The following is a 16767-nucleotide window of genomic DNA, read 5'->3' on the forward strand; positions in this document are numbered from 1 at the left end:
GGTACTCAAGTGGACAGGATGAAGGTAGACATGATCACATTAGGATAGTGGGATGAGAGCTCATTCAGCCAAGTGGATCACCTTGTGTTGTGACTACAGGATTATTCATTATACTATATCACTGTAATGATTTTCTTTATAATAAACAAGCATGATGTTGTTGTAACAATGTTTTTGTTGGCACTGCCTTAAATACTTCCATTTCCTTAGTTGTTTTACATCCAGTCAAAGGTAGAGGAAAGGCCAGTAATAGATGTTTCGTCTTCAGATGTCTATGTTTAGGATGACATCTGTCACATGTGTGTAGTGGGAGAATGACTGTCACAAACAATAAGCGTTATCTGCCTAGATGTAGACTTGTGACATCACTTCCCGGACCTGGAGAATTCGTGATGGAAGTTTTACACAAACTTTATTACCATATAATTAGTGCCTTGTGAGCCATTATAATAATTTTTTTGTAAACGTTCCATTATTATGTATTGGTGTGGAGGACCCCACTCCCCAGACAGCAATACACAAATTAGCCTATTCTTTGAATACCCCTGAAGCCCCTTCTTATACAGCGTGGTCCCTCATCTGATCCCTCACTGAGGCAGTGATAGAGAATTGTTTTACTATTTGCATTACAACTCGTCATTCACATGAAGCCATTGCAGTCTCACAGTATGCATCTGGCTTCACTTAGGCAGAGAACAGTGACCGAATTTACCTTGAGGGTTTGCACCAAAAAAAAAAAAACGTTGACCTTGTCTCAAAGTAGACCTATTCCATGTCACCCTTTTATCAATGTCAACATTTGATGTCGACCTGTCATCCATATACCATTTGGCGGTATCTGTTTCTTTGTGAGCCCTAACCCGGTGGTAATGGGAAACCCCAAAAGCGCCATCTTAAACGTTTTCTGACACCAGATTTCTTTTCTCAGCAAGGCTTTAATGTGGCTTTTTGGTGACAGTTTTCATGTCACTTGGAAGCATCACTGTGAAGGATTAGTGTCCTGTCCCACAAAGCTGCACTTTCACATCCTTTCTACGGCATCTGTCGTTTACACTGAAATATTCATTTTCATAGCTGTGTAAATGTGTCATTTACAATAAAGAGGGATGGATACCACTGGAAGACAGAACAAGCGTTGTTTCTCAGAAGTGTGATTCACACCATGACATTCCTTCTTAGGTGTGACAGGAGCCGCACATTACCATCCCTGTCTTGTGCTGTTGTAGACCCTGCTCCTTACACATCTAACACACAGTCTATGGCTGCCTGATCACCTCGCGTCACATCCAGCTCACGCTTCACCAACACAACCATACGAGTGGACGGGACACTGCCTCACGCTCTTCCTGACTCCTCTCCTGCTGCTGTGACCACTGATTTGCTAGTGATAGGGAGAGTAGCCATAAGCGCATGCTAGAGATTGCATACCATAAGTCTCACACACATTACATTTAAATGCAGAGAATCTGGAAATACTATTTAATTTCCCCATTATGTATATGAACTGAATCATTGTAAGAGAGAAATTGGCAAGTTGTAGATCTTTATTTAGTTCTGTTTGTTAAAGTGAAACTGTCATTGTTTTCTTTTTGTTCATTTCTTATTTATAAATGTTCTTTACATCAAATAATGAAGATGTTGTACATTATCTTTTTTATATTATAGGTATAGATCCGGCTCCCTGAAGGGTGTCCTGGACATACAAAGACTAGTATACGCTGTATTCGGCATCAGTAGTTATTTAGGTTTTAATCTGTATTGCTTAGTAGCAAAGTGTGAAAAACACAAGGATAGCTCTGGTTTATTATGTACTGGTTCATTCAAGAGCTCCCAGGGCCATCTTAACACACAGTATAGGCACACTAGGCAGCTGCCCAGGGTCCTACACTTCTAGAGGCCATTGAGCAGAGGCGGGTGGTGGTCATATGATCAGAGCAGCAAGGCAGAAGCCTCTACCCGCCTCCCAGCCTGCACACAGACAGTGAATGGCTATCATCATGCTGATTGGTAAACGGCTGGAGGTATCCACCAGTCAGTGCTGACAACCATTCACTGTATAGAAGCAGATGGGCTAGGACCGCAGGAGGGACATGTTATAGATTTTGTTTAGGGCACCAGGGCATTGCTTTGCCGGGGCGTACAATGCTGATAAAGTGCTCCCTCTTCCTGCTATGGCTGGTTAACAAGCCACCCAATCTCCAGGTACCGCCATTATTAAACAAGTTTGCAGATAAAGCCAAACCAGCGGAATTTTACTTTTTATGGAGATAGAAATGAGTTGCCATTTTGCAGAAGATTAGACTTTGCATTTAACAGGATTTTTGTTTACAGACCTTCTTAATCAACCCCTGTTATAGATTTGCTCTAAAAAGTATTTTGTAGCATTGCGCCAGTAGATTTCCTCCTTTGTGGACAGCAAAATGTAAGCAACCTACTGCATTATTATTATCGCAGAGATACATTAGTGCAAGCTTGTACATACTGATGTTTTTATTACACTGCAATATTTGTGATTTCAGTGTTCCCCTAAATAATTATAAATGTAAATAAAAATGCAAAAGTTATTGCTATATTGCAATTTTTTTTTTTATTACCCGATTGGCATCCTTTGTCCTCCACCCCCCGTTCTTCCACATCTGTAAAATGTTAGCGACAGAACAAAACTAGAATCTAATTAATACTCTAGTATGCCAAATTTGTCATGTATATTGTCACCTTCTTCAAGGCAGTCATTAATTCTTGATTAACGACGTTTCTGACACTATACATGACAAAGGGGCCAGTGAAAGCGTCAGGGCGAGCTTCCCCTGAGGGCTTGAGATGCTGGAACACCCAGCAGACACTGCATTGATTGGAAGAGTGATGTTCTTCTATCATTACTGCTGACTGTTCTCTACGCTCCTCTCCAGCCTCTCTGTTTTCTCCCCCCCTCGCATTGAACTGGTTTGCAGAATGGCTCCTTTTAATTGGGGACAGGACTGCAAATTGCCGAGGCTGCTTTGATCAGCGCCGGAGTGCTTATCTTCAGTCATACTAATTAGCCTGACGAGTTTTCTGTGGCCTTGTTAATTTCCTGCAATCACAAGCCTATGTCACGCTTAATGCATTGAAAACAGCGGTATCCCTGCAGGCACCAGGCCTGTGGTTTAACCAGTGGACAATGTGTGAATTGAGGCACTTTCAGTAGAAGTATGGATGTGAGGTGGGCTTAATAGCACATCTTCAGGTCCTTTATATGACTCCTGTAGATTTGCATCTGAGGTCACTTCTTCCTTCAGTTCATCTTACCCAGCTGTCTTGTTTCCTATTCTCTTAATTTTCCTTTACACCCACAATGCACTATTCTTGTACTAGTATACTTAGAATTAGTTTTATTTTACATTTACACTTTGTGGTGAAGGGCTTCAGTAACCAGCATTGAAGGGGGATCACACTCACTAAAAAGTAAGTCTGTGCTCATTTAATGCATGATCCAAAATCATGTAAATCTATCAAGACGTCTCCCGGGTCAGGACTGTTGATCCGTCCCGACAGCCGTGACCCTGGCCCATTTTCGTTTTGCCCAACAGCATATCACCAGGCGGGATTCAATGTCACGCTTGCCAAAAATGGGGCATGTCCTCATAAACGGCCGTGGATTGTCGAGATATCGACCGTGATTGTGACAATTCAGGGGCGTTATCGACAAAACGGGCCCAACAGCTTTTAAAGTAGGGCCCTTTCTGTCGCTCTGCCTCTTCAATGCTGTCAGGCAAGAAAGCATTGTATAGGCGCCCGCCACTATTTCCATCGGAATACCCCGCTTAATCTACAAATACAATCTGTGCTGCAGAGCTCTTTAGATCAGGGCTGATTGCTTTGGCCTTTCTGTCCTCCCTGAGCTTGCCAGATGTTATGACGTGACGGCTAATGCCATTTTGGCAAATCATGCTGAGGCTTGTAAGCTTCACAGCACCTGGAGAGTCACAGGTTGTCCAAGGCTGATTTACATTATGTTGAAGCTTTTATTTTAAAAGCATATAGTTGGCACTAAACTACACTGCAGGACTTAATGGAAATAAAATCCTGCTGTGTTCCCCCTCTGTGGGGCTGATGCAGTTTGCTGCAATTGGGACCCATATCTCGGACAGGAATTGTACCAAGGTAGTACGCCCCCATATGGCCTATTTAAATGGAACAAACATATGCAAAAGCTGCAACTATTGCTGGTATATTGCGGGATTACTTTATTAGCATTAGTTTTGATTGCAAAATACACATTCGCTATTAGTCCTCGACATAGGTGCATATGGATATAACCACTTATCCATGCTGTGCAGAGCATTTTTACTCAAGACATGCTAGCCTGAAGAGCTTGTTCTGCATCAGTCCCCAGCCTGAAGAGCTTGTTCTGCATCAGTCCCCAGCCTGAAGAGCTTGTTCTGCATCAGTCCCCAGCCTGAAGAGCTTGTTCTGCATCAGTCCCCAGCCTGAAGAGCTTGTTCTGCATCAGTCCCCAGCCTGAAGAGCTTGTTCTGCATCAGTCCCCAGCATGAAGAGCTTGTTCTGCATCAGTCCCCAGCATGAAGAGCTTGTTCTGCATCAGTCCCCAGCCTGAAGAGCTTGTTCTGCATCAGTCCCCAGCCTGAAGAGCTTGTTCTGCATCAGTCCCCAGCCTGAAGAGCTTGTCCTGCATCAGTCCCCAGCATGAAGAGCTTGTCCTGCATCAGTCCCCAGCCTGAAGAGCTTCTTCTGCATCAGTCCCCAGCCTGAAGAGCTTGTCCTGCATCAGTCCCCAGCCTGAAGAGCTTGTCCTGCATCAGTCCCTATGTGTAAAAATCTTTGAATAAAGCATCCAGATTATCATAAACCATGTATAAATACAATAAGCAGTAGCATACTAAAAAGTGGATTGCCTCATTTATTTCTAACAAGACCGATGTGAGCTCTACAGTTCTATTTGCAGTTGTAAGTTTATAAACAACCCCCTTTAAAACAAATTCAGACTTTTATAAGTAGCCCTTTAAGGCCGGTATCCAATTAGCTAATTACTGCCAATGGGGCTGTCCAACAAGGCCTGTTGCTGGTGCTTATCAAGGGGTTTGTTTTGCCTGCCAATCCCTGGAACGTATTTTAGCAAAATATTGGCAACATTTTTGGAGTAAAAGTTTCTCCTCCCCAATTTAATTCTGTTGGAAGTACAATAGCATCAGTCTGCTAGTAAGAGCGATGGCACAGCTCCTTCCATAATAACACAAACTGTATATTGAGGGCTTGTGCTATGCAAATATATCTTTCTGTTCCTACATGTGTGCACTCTTCCCCCTGCTCCTCCTAAACCTTTGGAGTCACAGAGTCTATTACCCAGCACATATGGTAGAGCAACTTGAACAATATTTCTTAAGGTGCCCATACACGTTACAATTATTGAATACAATATTGTATACAATATCGCATCTCGGTTTTGCGATGAGATGAGATCTAGTACAAAAAGTATGTGCAGCACATACTTTTTGTACTAGATTTCATCTCATCGCAAAACCGAGATGCGATGAGATGCGATATTGTATACAATATTGTATACAATAATTGTAACGTGTATGGGCACCTTAACAAAGATTAGTCTAACCAGGTGAATGACCATGGCCGCGACATGTAGCTTTTTTTCCCAACAATTTTTAGTTTTTTAATAAAGTGAGAACATCACATAAAAAAACAATAATAAAATCGGTACAAACACTATAATCTGCATTCAGATGGAGGTAGTAATGGGGATAAAAGTGCATACATTATTAAATAAAAGAATGGAATGATCGGAAGTCCAGTATCAAATGTAGCTGTTACAACTGGTAAAATCTCCTAAATTAATTATTCTTCCCAACAGTAATTTAAATAAGTTAGACTATTGGGAAATGTAAATCCAGGGACAATAATTTATAAAGAAAAAAACTACAGTGACAACAAATCCACCCCAATCAAGACTGGACACGGCAAATCTATTATGTTGAAGACCAAATGTAAAAATCATTAAGTACCTTCAGATAGCTTAATCCTTTGAGTGCCAACATCTCTGTGAGCGATGTGCAAAATATCTGTTAAAAGTGCATGCGTCGCTCACATTTGTTATATAAATTCAGATAAAAAAATGTTGTGTAAAAAAAAGATATTTCCTATATAAGGTAAAAATGACAGATTATTTATAATGAATAAAAAAAATTATTTGGCAATTTTCACCATTATTTAGACAAATTCACTTGGAAGTCAAATGGTTTTATATATGAGTTTGTGTAACAGGATCTAGAGATAATATTTACTCCCCATTTTTTATGAAATCGGAGATAATGTCGCCCGTCTATCTAAATACAGTATAACAATTACAATAGAGCTGTCTGAATTATAAGAATGGGGGAGAAGAAGTAGTCCAGCCAGGGGCGTAACTAATGTCTTCTGGGCCCCATAGCAAAATTTTTGAAAGGCCCCCCCCCCCCCCCCCCCCCCCCCCCAGGTGTAGGGGAGAGTGCAGGGGAGAGATATGGGGGGGGAGAGGTGGAGGGAGGAGAGAGAGGGGGTCTAGGGAAGAAGAGAGAGAGCAGGGAAGAGAATAGAAGAGGTGGGGTGGCGACGGAGAGCAAGGGTTAAAGCCCCAATCCGATCCTCTCCCCTCCCCTCCACGACCACACTACAGGCTGCCCTTTGTTTCCCCCACACACCCCCCTTAATTATACATGGTGCTATATACCTGCAGCTTTGCAGGCGGTTCCACTCCCCTCGTCAGCGCTGGGACTTTCTGTCGTCAGCATCGGGTTTCACACGCTGCAGACTGTTTCCAGCTCTGCTACAGAAATCATCTTCTGTAGGCAGTTCTTGCTCCCGCGCACAGCATTGGCATGGCAACAGTGGCGCAAGTCCTGCGTCGCTGGTTTAACGCTGGGGCTGGTCACTTGATAGTGACGTTTGTTGAGCCCCCCGGCAAGCGGCAGCATCATAGAGGGGAGGGGGTGAAGGATGGAGGCTGGATCCGCTGGACCACCTCCCCCTTCATTAAGCAAATCATCGGCATGGACGGGGGAGGAGGGAGGGGGCATGGTGGGACGGCACAGCAGACACTGCTGTACAGACGAAGGGGAACTAACCCTTCCCGTTCAGCGCTACGTAAATAGAAATAAAGGGTGCAGGGGATTGCCTGCTGGGTCCTCGGGCCCCCCAAGGGCCCGGGCCCCATAGCAGCTGCACCCCCTGCACCCTCCATCGTTACGCCACTGAGTCCAGCAACATAAAATAACCTTAGCAACTGTACCTACCGTAGTAGTCAGAAAGAGGGCTAGTTCAGTTTTATGCCCCTTGCAAAATTACAGTTGAAAAAGTTTGTGCACAGCATAGCTAATGGGCCTTTAACCAAATGGAATTTGCACACCTCATTAATAAAAAGCATTACCTTATCCCAGGACTGTCTCATTTTGCCTCAGTCTCACATATTATGAAATAAGAAAGAAGATTGGAGACTTTTTAACACTTCAGGCATGCACCTGTCTATGACTTGTTGCTTATGCACAACAACCGACTGGCGTCCAGACTTGCACAGCAGAGTTTTACAGTCCCCATTACCCAGCCCTTTAGGCTCATTAGTGGAACTTTTACTTTCTGTCCGCTTTGGTTATATGCAATTAGTAAAGCTCCATTGACCAGTCTGAGCCAGGATGTGACCTTTTGTTTCCTATGAGATAGATATCTGTGTTCTTTTTTTTTTTTTTTTTTTCTTGTTTGTCCGTTCTGGCTAATGAAGTTATTTTGATGCCATCTTTCCTGGATGTATTTACACTGGCTTTGATGCAAAAAGGAGTTGATCTGCACAGAACACACATTTTTCACCTGCAACATAAAGCGCCACTGATGCTATTAATAGTCAGATATTTTTGCACAGTTACAAGAGAGGAAAGTAAATAAACAGGGTAGTAATCAGTTATCCGTATATTTTCTGTAGCAAGAGCTTTAGAACGGACCAAAGGCTTGTCTCTGTTGTATTGTTGTCTGGTTTAAAAATAAAGATATTGCGGGAAATTTACAAAGATGTGTATTCTACTTCACATGTGATGTTGCTATGGGCAACAAATCAGTTCCTGTCTACTATCTTCTAGAGGGAGCTAAATAAATAAGTAGATTGTGATGGTTGCCCATAGCAATATCACATGTGAAGTATAATACACTTCTTAGTAAATTTACCCTGTTGTCTATCTGTCTAGACAATAATTACTGTCTCTGCTATAACTGTCGGAGGGGGCGAGATGGTCGGAGGGGGCGATAGGAGGCTGGAGAAAAGAGCACGCTAGCTCCGCCCTCCAGACGGACGTGGCAAGCGGCGCTGGTGGGCCCCCGGCACAAAGGGGGAGCACCATCGGCTGGGGGACCCCCAACGGAGACCACCAGGTATGCCCCGGCCGGAAGGAGGACCCCCGGCCACAACTGAAAGACCTGGCAAGGCTACAGAGACAGCAGGGATTCCCAGCCTGCAGGCCCCAGCTGAGGAGGAGAATAAAACACAAAAAAATTGTATTTGGTTGCCTGTGCCTTCAAACTGCTGCCTGGGCCAAGGAGGACTGCTGGAGCCCACCCTCCCTAGTGCAATGCAGGAGGAGTGCTGGAGCTCTCCAGGCTGCCCAGGTGAACTTAGCGGCGGCACCTCGCTATATTGTTACCCACCTGGCTGCTGCAACAACCAGTGGCACCTCTGATGGCTGCCTAGGCGCTGTGCAGCTCGGCGGGTATGTGTTCACTGTGTGATAACTGTACCATCTCTGCCTATATTGTTACCCACCTGGCTGCTGCCTAGGCGCTGTGCAGCTTGGCGGGTATGTGTTCCCTGTGTGATAACTGTACCATCTCTGCCTATATTGTTACCCACCTGGCTGCTGCAACGACCAGTGGCACCGCTGATGGCTGCCTAGGCGCTGTGCTGCACAGCAAATTTATGTTCCCTTCATCTATAACCCCCAGGGTACATCTAGCCCACACCTGTATGTGTTATGTATATCTGTGTTGTCACTGTTTAACTGTACCTAACTGGCTGTTGCACAGCAATCCAAACCAAATTCCTAGTATGCGCAAGTATACCTGGCCAATAAAGTTGATTCTGATTGTAAGTTCTTGTAACTTTCAGCATGGCCACTTAGTACTCTCTCAATGGCAAGGAACTTTTGTTATTTTCTGTCTCCCTATAGCTTCTATGTTGGGGCTTTTGGCCCCTAAGTGGGATAATATCCTTCAGACAACCCTGTATTTTTTTGTCTCTGGAGTGTCAAGATTAGCCATCACTGGTGTAAAGGGCCCCTTACATCTATAGGGGTGTACACACAATTGTGATGTACTTTCTATTCAATCCCGATTTGATTCCGATCGAATCGCTCAGTGCTGTGTGCACATTCGATTTTAGACTATACAGTACAGGTCAAAAAAACAGGACACACACACATATGATTAAATAAGTTGTGGTGCAAAAATCTGAAATGAATAAAATAAATATAACCATAATGCACTCTCTTAGAAAAGTGTAAAAATTATCCTTGCAGCGGTCAAAGAGTGTGCTTTAGGCTACTGCACTGCTATAGAGGACTCTGCTATATCTTCCAATATACTGGCAAGACCTTAACATTCTGGAGAGTCTTATGGCCAGTGTAGACTACATAAGGATTGTCACCGATGTCCTAGAAATTATTTACTGCACCATTCTATCAATTGCCAAGTGTCATTCTTTTTCTTTTGCAGCATCACCAAGGAAAGTATTGTAGACGTGGAGGGTGTTGTGCGGAAAGTTGACCAGAAAATTGAGAGTTGCACTCAGCAAGACGTCGAGCTTCACATTTCTAGGGTGAATATACTCTGCTACCCAACACATTTCTCACTGTTTATTAGCTTATTTTATTTAATGGAGAGTACAATTTTATTATTTATTTTGAAAGTATGGCTGCTGATTCTAAAGGTAAAAAATATGTAATTCTTGACAAAATACTAGTTTGGCTTTTACGTTACAGTTAGAATGCAACCCTCATAAGTGAAATCATCTGCAGTATTCAATGCTCCAGATTCACAGTTTTTTTAGGAGAATCAGGCTGTTTTCACTCCTTGTGGTGAATCTTTTTCACTGAAAATCTCATTCACCCCATTCAATGTTCACTGTTTGCCGAAAGCTGCAATTCGCTGGTGTATTTCAATGGGGTTTTCACTGGGATTCGTCAAAAGAGTGTATTCAATGCTAGGATGGAGAACTGCTTTCAGCATGATTTTCGCCATGATTCACCGTTTTGCATTCAAATGAGTCTAATGTTTGTCTGTTTTAGACTTTTGTGATCTGAATTCAAGTTCCTATACTCTTAACCCTTTGAGGGCCAACATCTCGGTTAGAGAGGTTAAAAATATCTGTTTAAAATGCTAGCGTCGCTCACCTTTGTTATATAGATTCAGATAAAAAATGTTTTAGAAAAAAATATATATACTCTGCTCAAAAAAATAAATGGAACACTAACATAACACATCCTAGATCTGAATGAATGAAATATTCTTATTAAATACTTTGTTTTTTACATAGTTGAATGTGCTGACAACAAAATCACACAAATTATCAATGGAAATCAAATTTATTAACCCATGGAGGTCTGGATTTGGAGTCACGCTCAAAATTAAAGTGGAAAAACCACTACAGGCTGATCCAACTTTGATGTAATGTCCTTAAAACAAGTCAAAATTAGGCTCCGTAGTGTGTGTGTGGCCTCCACGTGCCTGTATGACATCCCTACAACACCTGCGCATGCTCCGAATGAGGTGGCGGATAGTCTCCTGAGGGATCTAGCATCCGCCAACTCCTGGACAGTCTGTGGTGCAACGTGGCGTTGGTTGATGGAGCAAGACATTATATCCCAAATGTGCTCAATTGGATTCAGGTCTGGTGAACGGGCGGGCCAGTTCATAGCATCAATACCTTCGTCTTGCAGGAACTTGAGCCACCAAAGTGAAGCACAAACAAAAAGCAAAGCAGCGCTATTAGGTTTGACACAAATACATGGGATTGCCTGTATAATACATAAAATGTATTAACACAGATAAAATTGATAAACAATTATTAAAACATTTGAGAATGACCCTCTCCTGCTATATGACTGAATTGGCAGTTAACTGGCTATTAGTATGTCCCTTCCAAGTTGGCTAGGATATTGAGGCAATCAGCTGTATATATGTTCATAGCATCTCACCATCTGATGGTATGTGGGTTTTCCGGCTGGGGTCCAAAGTCCTCGCTATGTTGCAGTTGTGCACAGATGGTAAATGGCCGCTGGAGAATTTTTGGGGACCTTTCGGGGCTTCCCAAGAGTTGCCAATTTTGTCCTTTATTGAAGGAAAACAATGTTGATCGCTCCTTTTGCCAAGGTAGTAGTAGACTTGAAGGAAATGCAGTGTTGCCAGGATAACTATCAAGATGTGGGTCAGGCAGGGGGTCCATGTAAATAAACTCCGACGCGTTTCGCTTTTCAAGGTGATATTACTAGCTTGGTTACCTGGGGTTTATATACCTATAGTTGATTGGTAACCTCCCACGTCTGTGCAGGCAATCCCATTAATTAACAAAGCTAATACAAAAAAACACATTTATAAGCACAATATCAAATGCAGAAGACAAACCTGAAGAAACTAGGAAAAAGAATAAAAAACCCCAACACTTGAGCACCTTAACCCTTCCACATGTGCATACACAAATAAGAAACTTATCTTATTCCACTTTACAGTGAAGTATGTCAATCCTTGTTCCAAATTTAACCAATATGCATCATGCAAACAGAGAATATAAAACATCTATAGCTTAATCAAGCTTTAATACGGCATAAAAAACACAAAATAAAATCGAGATCCTTTCAGGTACAAGAAAAGGTAAAACACAATTGGCACATGGCTTTGAGAACTTATTTGTAGTAAGTTCTCTAATGAGCATAACAAGTAGAAAGTGGTCCACCCCAAACAACAGACAAGGGAGAGAATCCGCAATTACCAGGTGTTGTGGAGAACTAAAGATGGACTTAAGCAGCCCATACACGCTGCAATGCGGGCTGTGCGTTCTGTGCTTTGAAGTGCGCGCTCCCGCGGCACCTCATCCCACAGTACAAAAAGTATGTGCTTGCACATACTTTTTGTACTTAGTTTTCATCAGGCACAGGCAATGCAATGCAATGTGATCCGTGCTAGTTAAGCACGGAAAGCACGCCCGTATCGCAGCGTGTATGGCCAGCATTAGTTCTCAGACAGGCATCTGAAAGTTGCGGCAGTTCGCGGTTCCTGGACCTCTGCAGTCATGTGGTAAGTGTGTTTTACCTTTTATTGTACCTGAAAGGATCTCCTTCTGATTTTATTTTGTGTGTTTTTTATGCTGTATTAAAACTTGATTACCCTATGGATGTTTTATATTCTCTTTTTGCATGATGCATATTGGTTAAATTTGGAACAAGGATTGACATACTTCACTGCAAAGTGGAATAAGATAAGTTTTTTATTTGTGTATGCACATGTGGAAGGGTTAAGGTGCTCAAGTGTTGGGGGTTTTTATTCTCTTTTTCCTATTGTACTTATCACGAAGGGATTGTGGAAGAACCTCCTGAATTTCCACTAAACACACCTGCTGCCTACCCGTGAGCGCACTATATGTGAGTCGAAACCCATTATGGGTAACTTGGAGTTACATTGTGTTGTTTAAGTGTTCCCTTTATTTTTTTGAGCAGTGTATTCCCTGTATATAAGGTTCACATTACAGGTCATTTTGATGAATAAAAATGTTTGCTTTCAATTTTCACACCTATGTTGACAAATTCAGTTGGCACTCAAATGATTAAGGGGCATACACACAGGGAGATGTACTGAGCTTTCCGAGCGATACTAGATCACCCATAATGCGCAGCAAAATTGCTCAGCACACATTGATGTGTCAGCACTGTCATAGCCAGTGTTGTCCGGTCAGAACACTGTCCCTGACCAAGTAATATCCAGCAATTAATATCGATGTACAGGCATTTCACTAAATCGCTTAGAAAATGCCTCTAAATTGCTACGTGTGTAGGACACATTATACATTTGATTTGAATTTTGCTCATATGAATGAATCTAGATTTCAAGCTAATCTTTGTTTTTGATAAATAGGGTGGTATTCAATCCCTGGTCACAGCTGTCCAACCTGCCCGACAGTTGTGACCCATTCTTGGCCCGCTCAACTGCAATTCGGCAAGTGGGATTCAATGTCCCTCCTGCCGAATGGCCCTTCTCGGCAGAGCGGGCCCGACTGCTTTTAAAGTCGTGTCCGTTCTGCCAAGATGCCTGTTCAATGCTGTCAGGAAAGACGGCATTGAATAGGAACCCCGACGCTATTTCCTCCGTTGGAAATAGCACCAGGGGATTGAATACCCCCCATCCCCCCCATAATCTACCCCTTAAAATTTATCATAGCGGTCTCAGAAGGGCATTTGATAGTGTTTTCAGGTTCCTTTAATCGGTCATTTATCCTAGCAATCTGTATTCCTGCTAAACCTGTTTCCTTACTGACTTTTAGATCTATGTAATCAGTGCAGCTGAGCCCCGTCTGCCACTACAGCTGGAAGATGCAATGCGGCCCGAAGGCGAGGGTGAAGAGGTGAGGGACCTTTTATTTCAATTGAGTCTTTGTATGAACTAACCTTTTATTTTACCAATTGACATACACGGGATAACCACATCTAACAAACGGTGTTAATGTTTTCTAAACTATTCGAGTGCGTGCCTTTTATATGGCCAACATGCAAAGATACAGTATGTTTGCTAATAATAACATCCCGTGGTGCTTCTTATGCTGCCCATACACTTATGCGATGGATTCGGTGCGACATCGAAGCACGATGTCCATCGAATCTGATTTTTGGGTGCAAAGCTCCAGCACCCGATGTCGCATGCCATCTTCTGATGGCACATCAGTTGCTGGAAGAGGGTGGGCAGGGGGCGGTGGAGTAGTGTAGCACTAGCAGTAGCACTTGCGGGTGACCGGGGGTCAGCGGTGGCAGCAGATTTGAGCTCTCTTAACCAATCACTGTGTTTTAAACAATTCTCCGCTGACCCCCGCCGCTCGCTGATCCTGGACGGGGACTGAAGCTACCAGCCGGTACGCCACTAGCGGTCCCTCCAGCCCCCTCTCCCCAAACCCCACGCTGCTGAATGTGTCCCCTCCGCCCCCCCATTCGCGGATTGTATTCAAACGATCGCATGAAACCACATTCGATTTGCTCCTACAATTTCATAGACATTATGTGCAGCACATAAGATCTATCGACGCGTCATTCTACGGCGTGCCCGCGAATCACGTCAAAATGTCCCTTGAATCGAATGATTGTATGCATTTTTATCGGCCAGATGTGGTCGAAATCAAATGATTGTATACAATATCTCACAAGTGTATGGGCAGTATAACAATCCTGCAGGAACCTCACACTTATTTAAATCTTCCCCAAAGTCCTCAAAATATGTCAATTTACCACCTTTCTATGTTTTGGGATTTTTAGTGTTAAGAATCACGTATTATACCTCAATAGCATCTATGGAGGGCTGTGTGCTTGTAGTCTTTAAGGAAATGTTAATAATCCGGAGTCCAGCACTCCTGCACTGCCCCACAGGGATGGACCCTCCTGTCTGTTGTATTGACGTCAGGCAAGTTGAACGGAAGTCATTATGCTGCATAGTTCTACAGCCTGTGCATCTCCTGTTTACATGGACCTATTCACAATATAGAGAAACATTTTTCCTTCTCCACAGGAGAGGCTCCCTCGTAAACATGTCTCTGACTTTGCCTCCACAGTCGATTTCTGGCACTATTTTTAGACATTGTGTCGTTTTGTTGCAACTTTAGGTCTATGCCTATTGAACCAAACATCTGCTCTAGCCAGTGAAGGTTCTTAAATATGTTCTTGAGTAAATATGTTAAACATTACATTTTTCTGAAATCATATTGCATATCTCTTTGCCCTTCAGTCAGCGGGTTCTCAGGATGGTTTAAGGGTTTTTCATGCATTTACAAATGCATCAAATCTGCATTTCGTTAACTTGCATCTGTGACAAAGGAAGTTTTTATTTTATGTAATTACATGTACACAAAAAATTGGTATGATTTTTATGTGTAAATCCATTTATATTCACTTATAAATGAAATATAATGCCGCAGTTAACATGCATAAGGAATGTAATGCATTCTAATTCTCATGCGGGGTCAGCTGGCTTTGCGGATGTAACTGGCCACGTGTATGCAAATTTGATGTGTTATTTAGAAGTCAGCAAATGACATTAATTGGCCGGTCAACTCTGAAAAAAAGAGATGCACAGAGCAACCAAATGAATGTTATCTTGGCAAGTGAATGGCCAAATCATTGCACACTTACAGTATGATGATTGTACTCACAAGTCCATCCATTACTGAATGAAGCATGATTCTTATCTGTTTCTGACAGCTATAATTATCTTATAGGGGCAGCATTAATTACCCACAGTGTTAACTCCAAAATAAAAAAAAAAAAATTTTCCCCACGCGGAAAAACTGCAAGTTATGCAAGTTAACCCGTAACTTCATAGATGGTGAGGGAGAGCTCATTGTAACCCATAGGTTATGTTCTCGAATCTGTGAGTTACCCTGCACATTAATTCCCAGGGGGTGCATTAAACATAGGTTCTTTCTGCAAGGAAAACTCTGCATTAAGTGCCCCCTCTGGGGCTTAACGATCAGATTAGTAACCATTAATTGAACCACTCAGGGCCATTTTTAGGTCGAATTTAGATTCCATTTATTTAATCAAAGTGCCCTTTTTTTGGACTAGTCCAGGGGTTCCCAAACTTTTTTGAATCACGTCTCTAATCGAAAGTTAGAAGAAATAAACATTAAATTAAGTAAATAGTTTTTATATGTGATCATTCGGGTCAGTTATGTGGTAAGGGACTAGATCTACTTCTGTTTTACACATTTTATGACTGGAAGCCACAAGCACTGGCTTTGCCTATTACATTGACCATAAATAATTGTAATAAATCCCGGACCACCAATCCAGGGCAGCCCTGCAAGTATCCCGAGGCACCCCTGGGAGTCACGGCACACAGTTTAGGAGCCACTGGACTAGTCCTAAAAGCAACGCGGTCTAAAAACATGTGGATCGCGAATCACTCGTTGATCCATGTGTGTTGGTGAAATTGTGGGTGTTTTCACCATTTTTTGTCACCTTTTCCCGATGCCAATTTGACAAAAAAGAAAAGAGAATCGGCATTGGTGAAAAACAGTAAAGAATTGCCGTAAATGAACACTAAAGCCCAAAAAAGTACTTAATTGTTTACTCTCCTAAGTGTGAAAGACCAAGTATATCATTTCTAAAGTTCCCTTTTGGTTCTCTATTCATAAAGAATTTTGGGGCAGATGTATTAAAGGGTAAATATATGAAGCAGTGATAAGGGAGGATAAGATGAGGGATAAGGGAGCCAGATGAGAAGTGGCCCATGGCAACCAATCAGCACTGAAGTAACATATATCATTTGTAACTATGGGATCTTTACCATAACCATAAAATGATGGTTATTGATTTGCTGCATGTACTCACACTTTATACAGCAAAAGGAAGATATTGCAACAGTTTTAATGGATTATTTATCATAAGTTTTTTCTTCATTGATAAGAGAGCATTCCTGTTTATTACTATTATTATTATTACAATATGCTGTGGGGGACCATAGGCACATTAATTCTGTACTGTATGTTACTCA

At 42.4% G+C, this 16767-nt stretch overlaps 1 protein-coding gene across 1 annotated transcript in view; it reads left to right on the top strand.

Annotated features, from left to right (window-relative positions):
• The window catches only part of DARS1 (aspartyl-tRNA synthetase 1), an 83480-nt gene that overhangs the window by 38765 nt on the left and 27948 nt on the right, over positions 1 to 16767 (top strand). The window contains exons 7-8 of the mRNA XM_083153881.1: positions 9739 to 9841; positions 13556 to 13636. Coding sequence (XP_083010007.1) covers positions 9739 to 9841; positions 13556 to 13636 — 184 coding nt within the window. The remainder of the gene's footprint in view (positions 1 to 9738; positions 9842 to 13555; positions 13637 to 16767) is intronic.

The sequence above is a fragment of the Crinia signifera genome, chromosome 7 (genome assembly GCF_055691185.1).
Source record: "Crinia signifera chromosome 7, ASM5569118v1, whole genome shotgun sequence".
NCBI classification, from domain to species: Eukaryota; Metazoa; Chordata; class Amphibia; order Anura; family Myobatrachidae; genus Crinia; species Crinia signifera.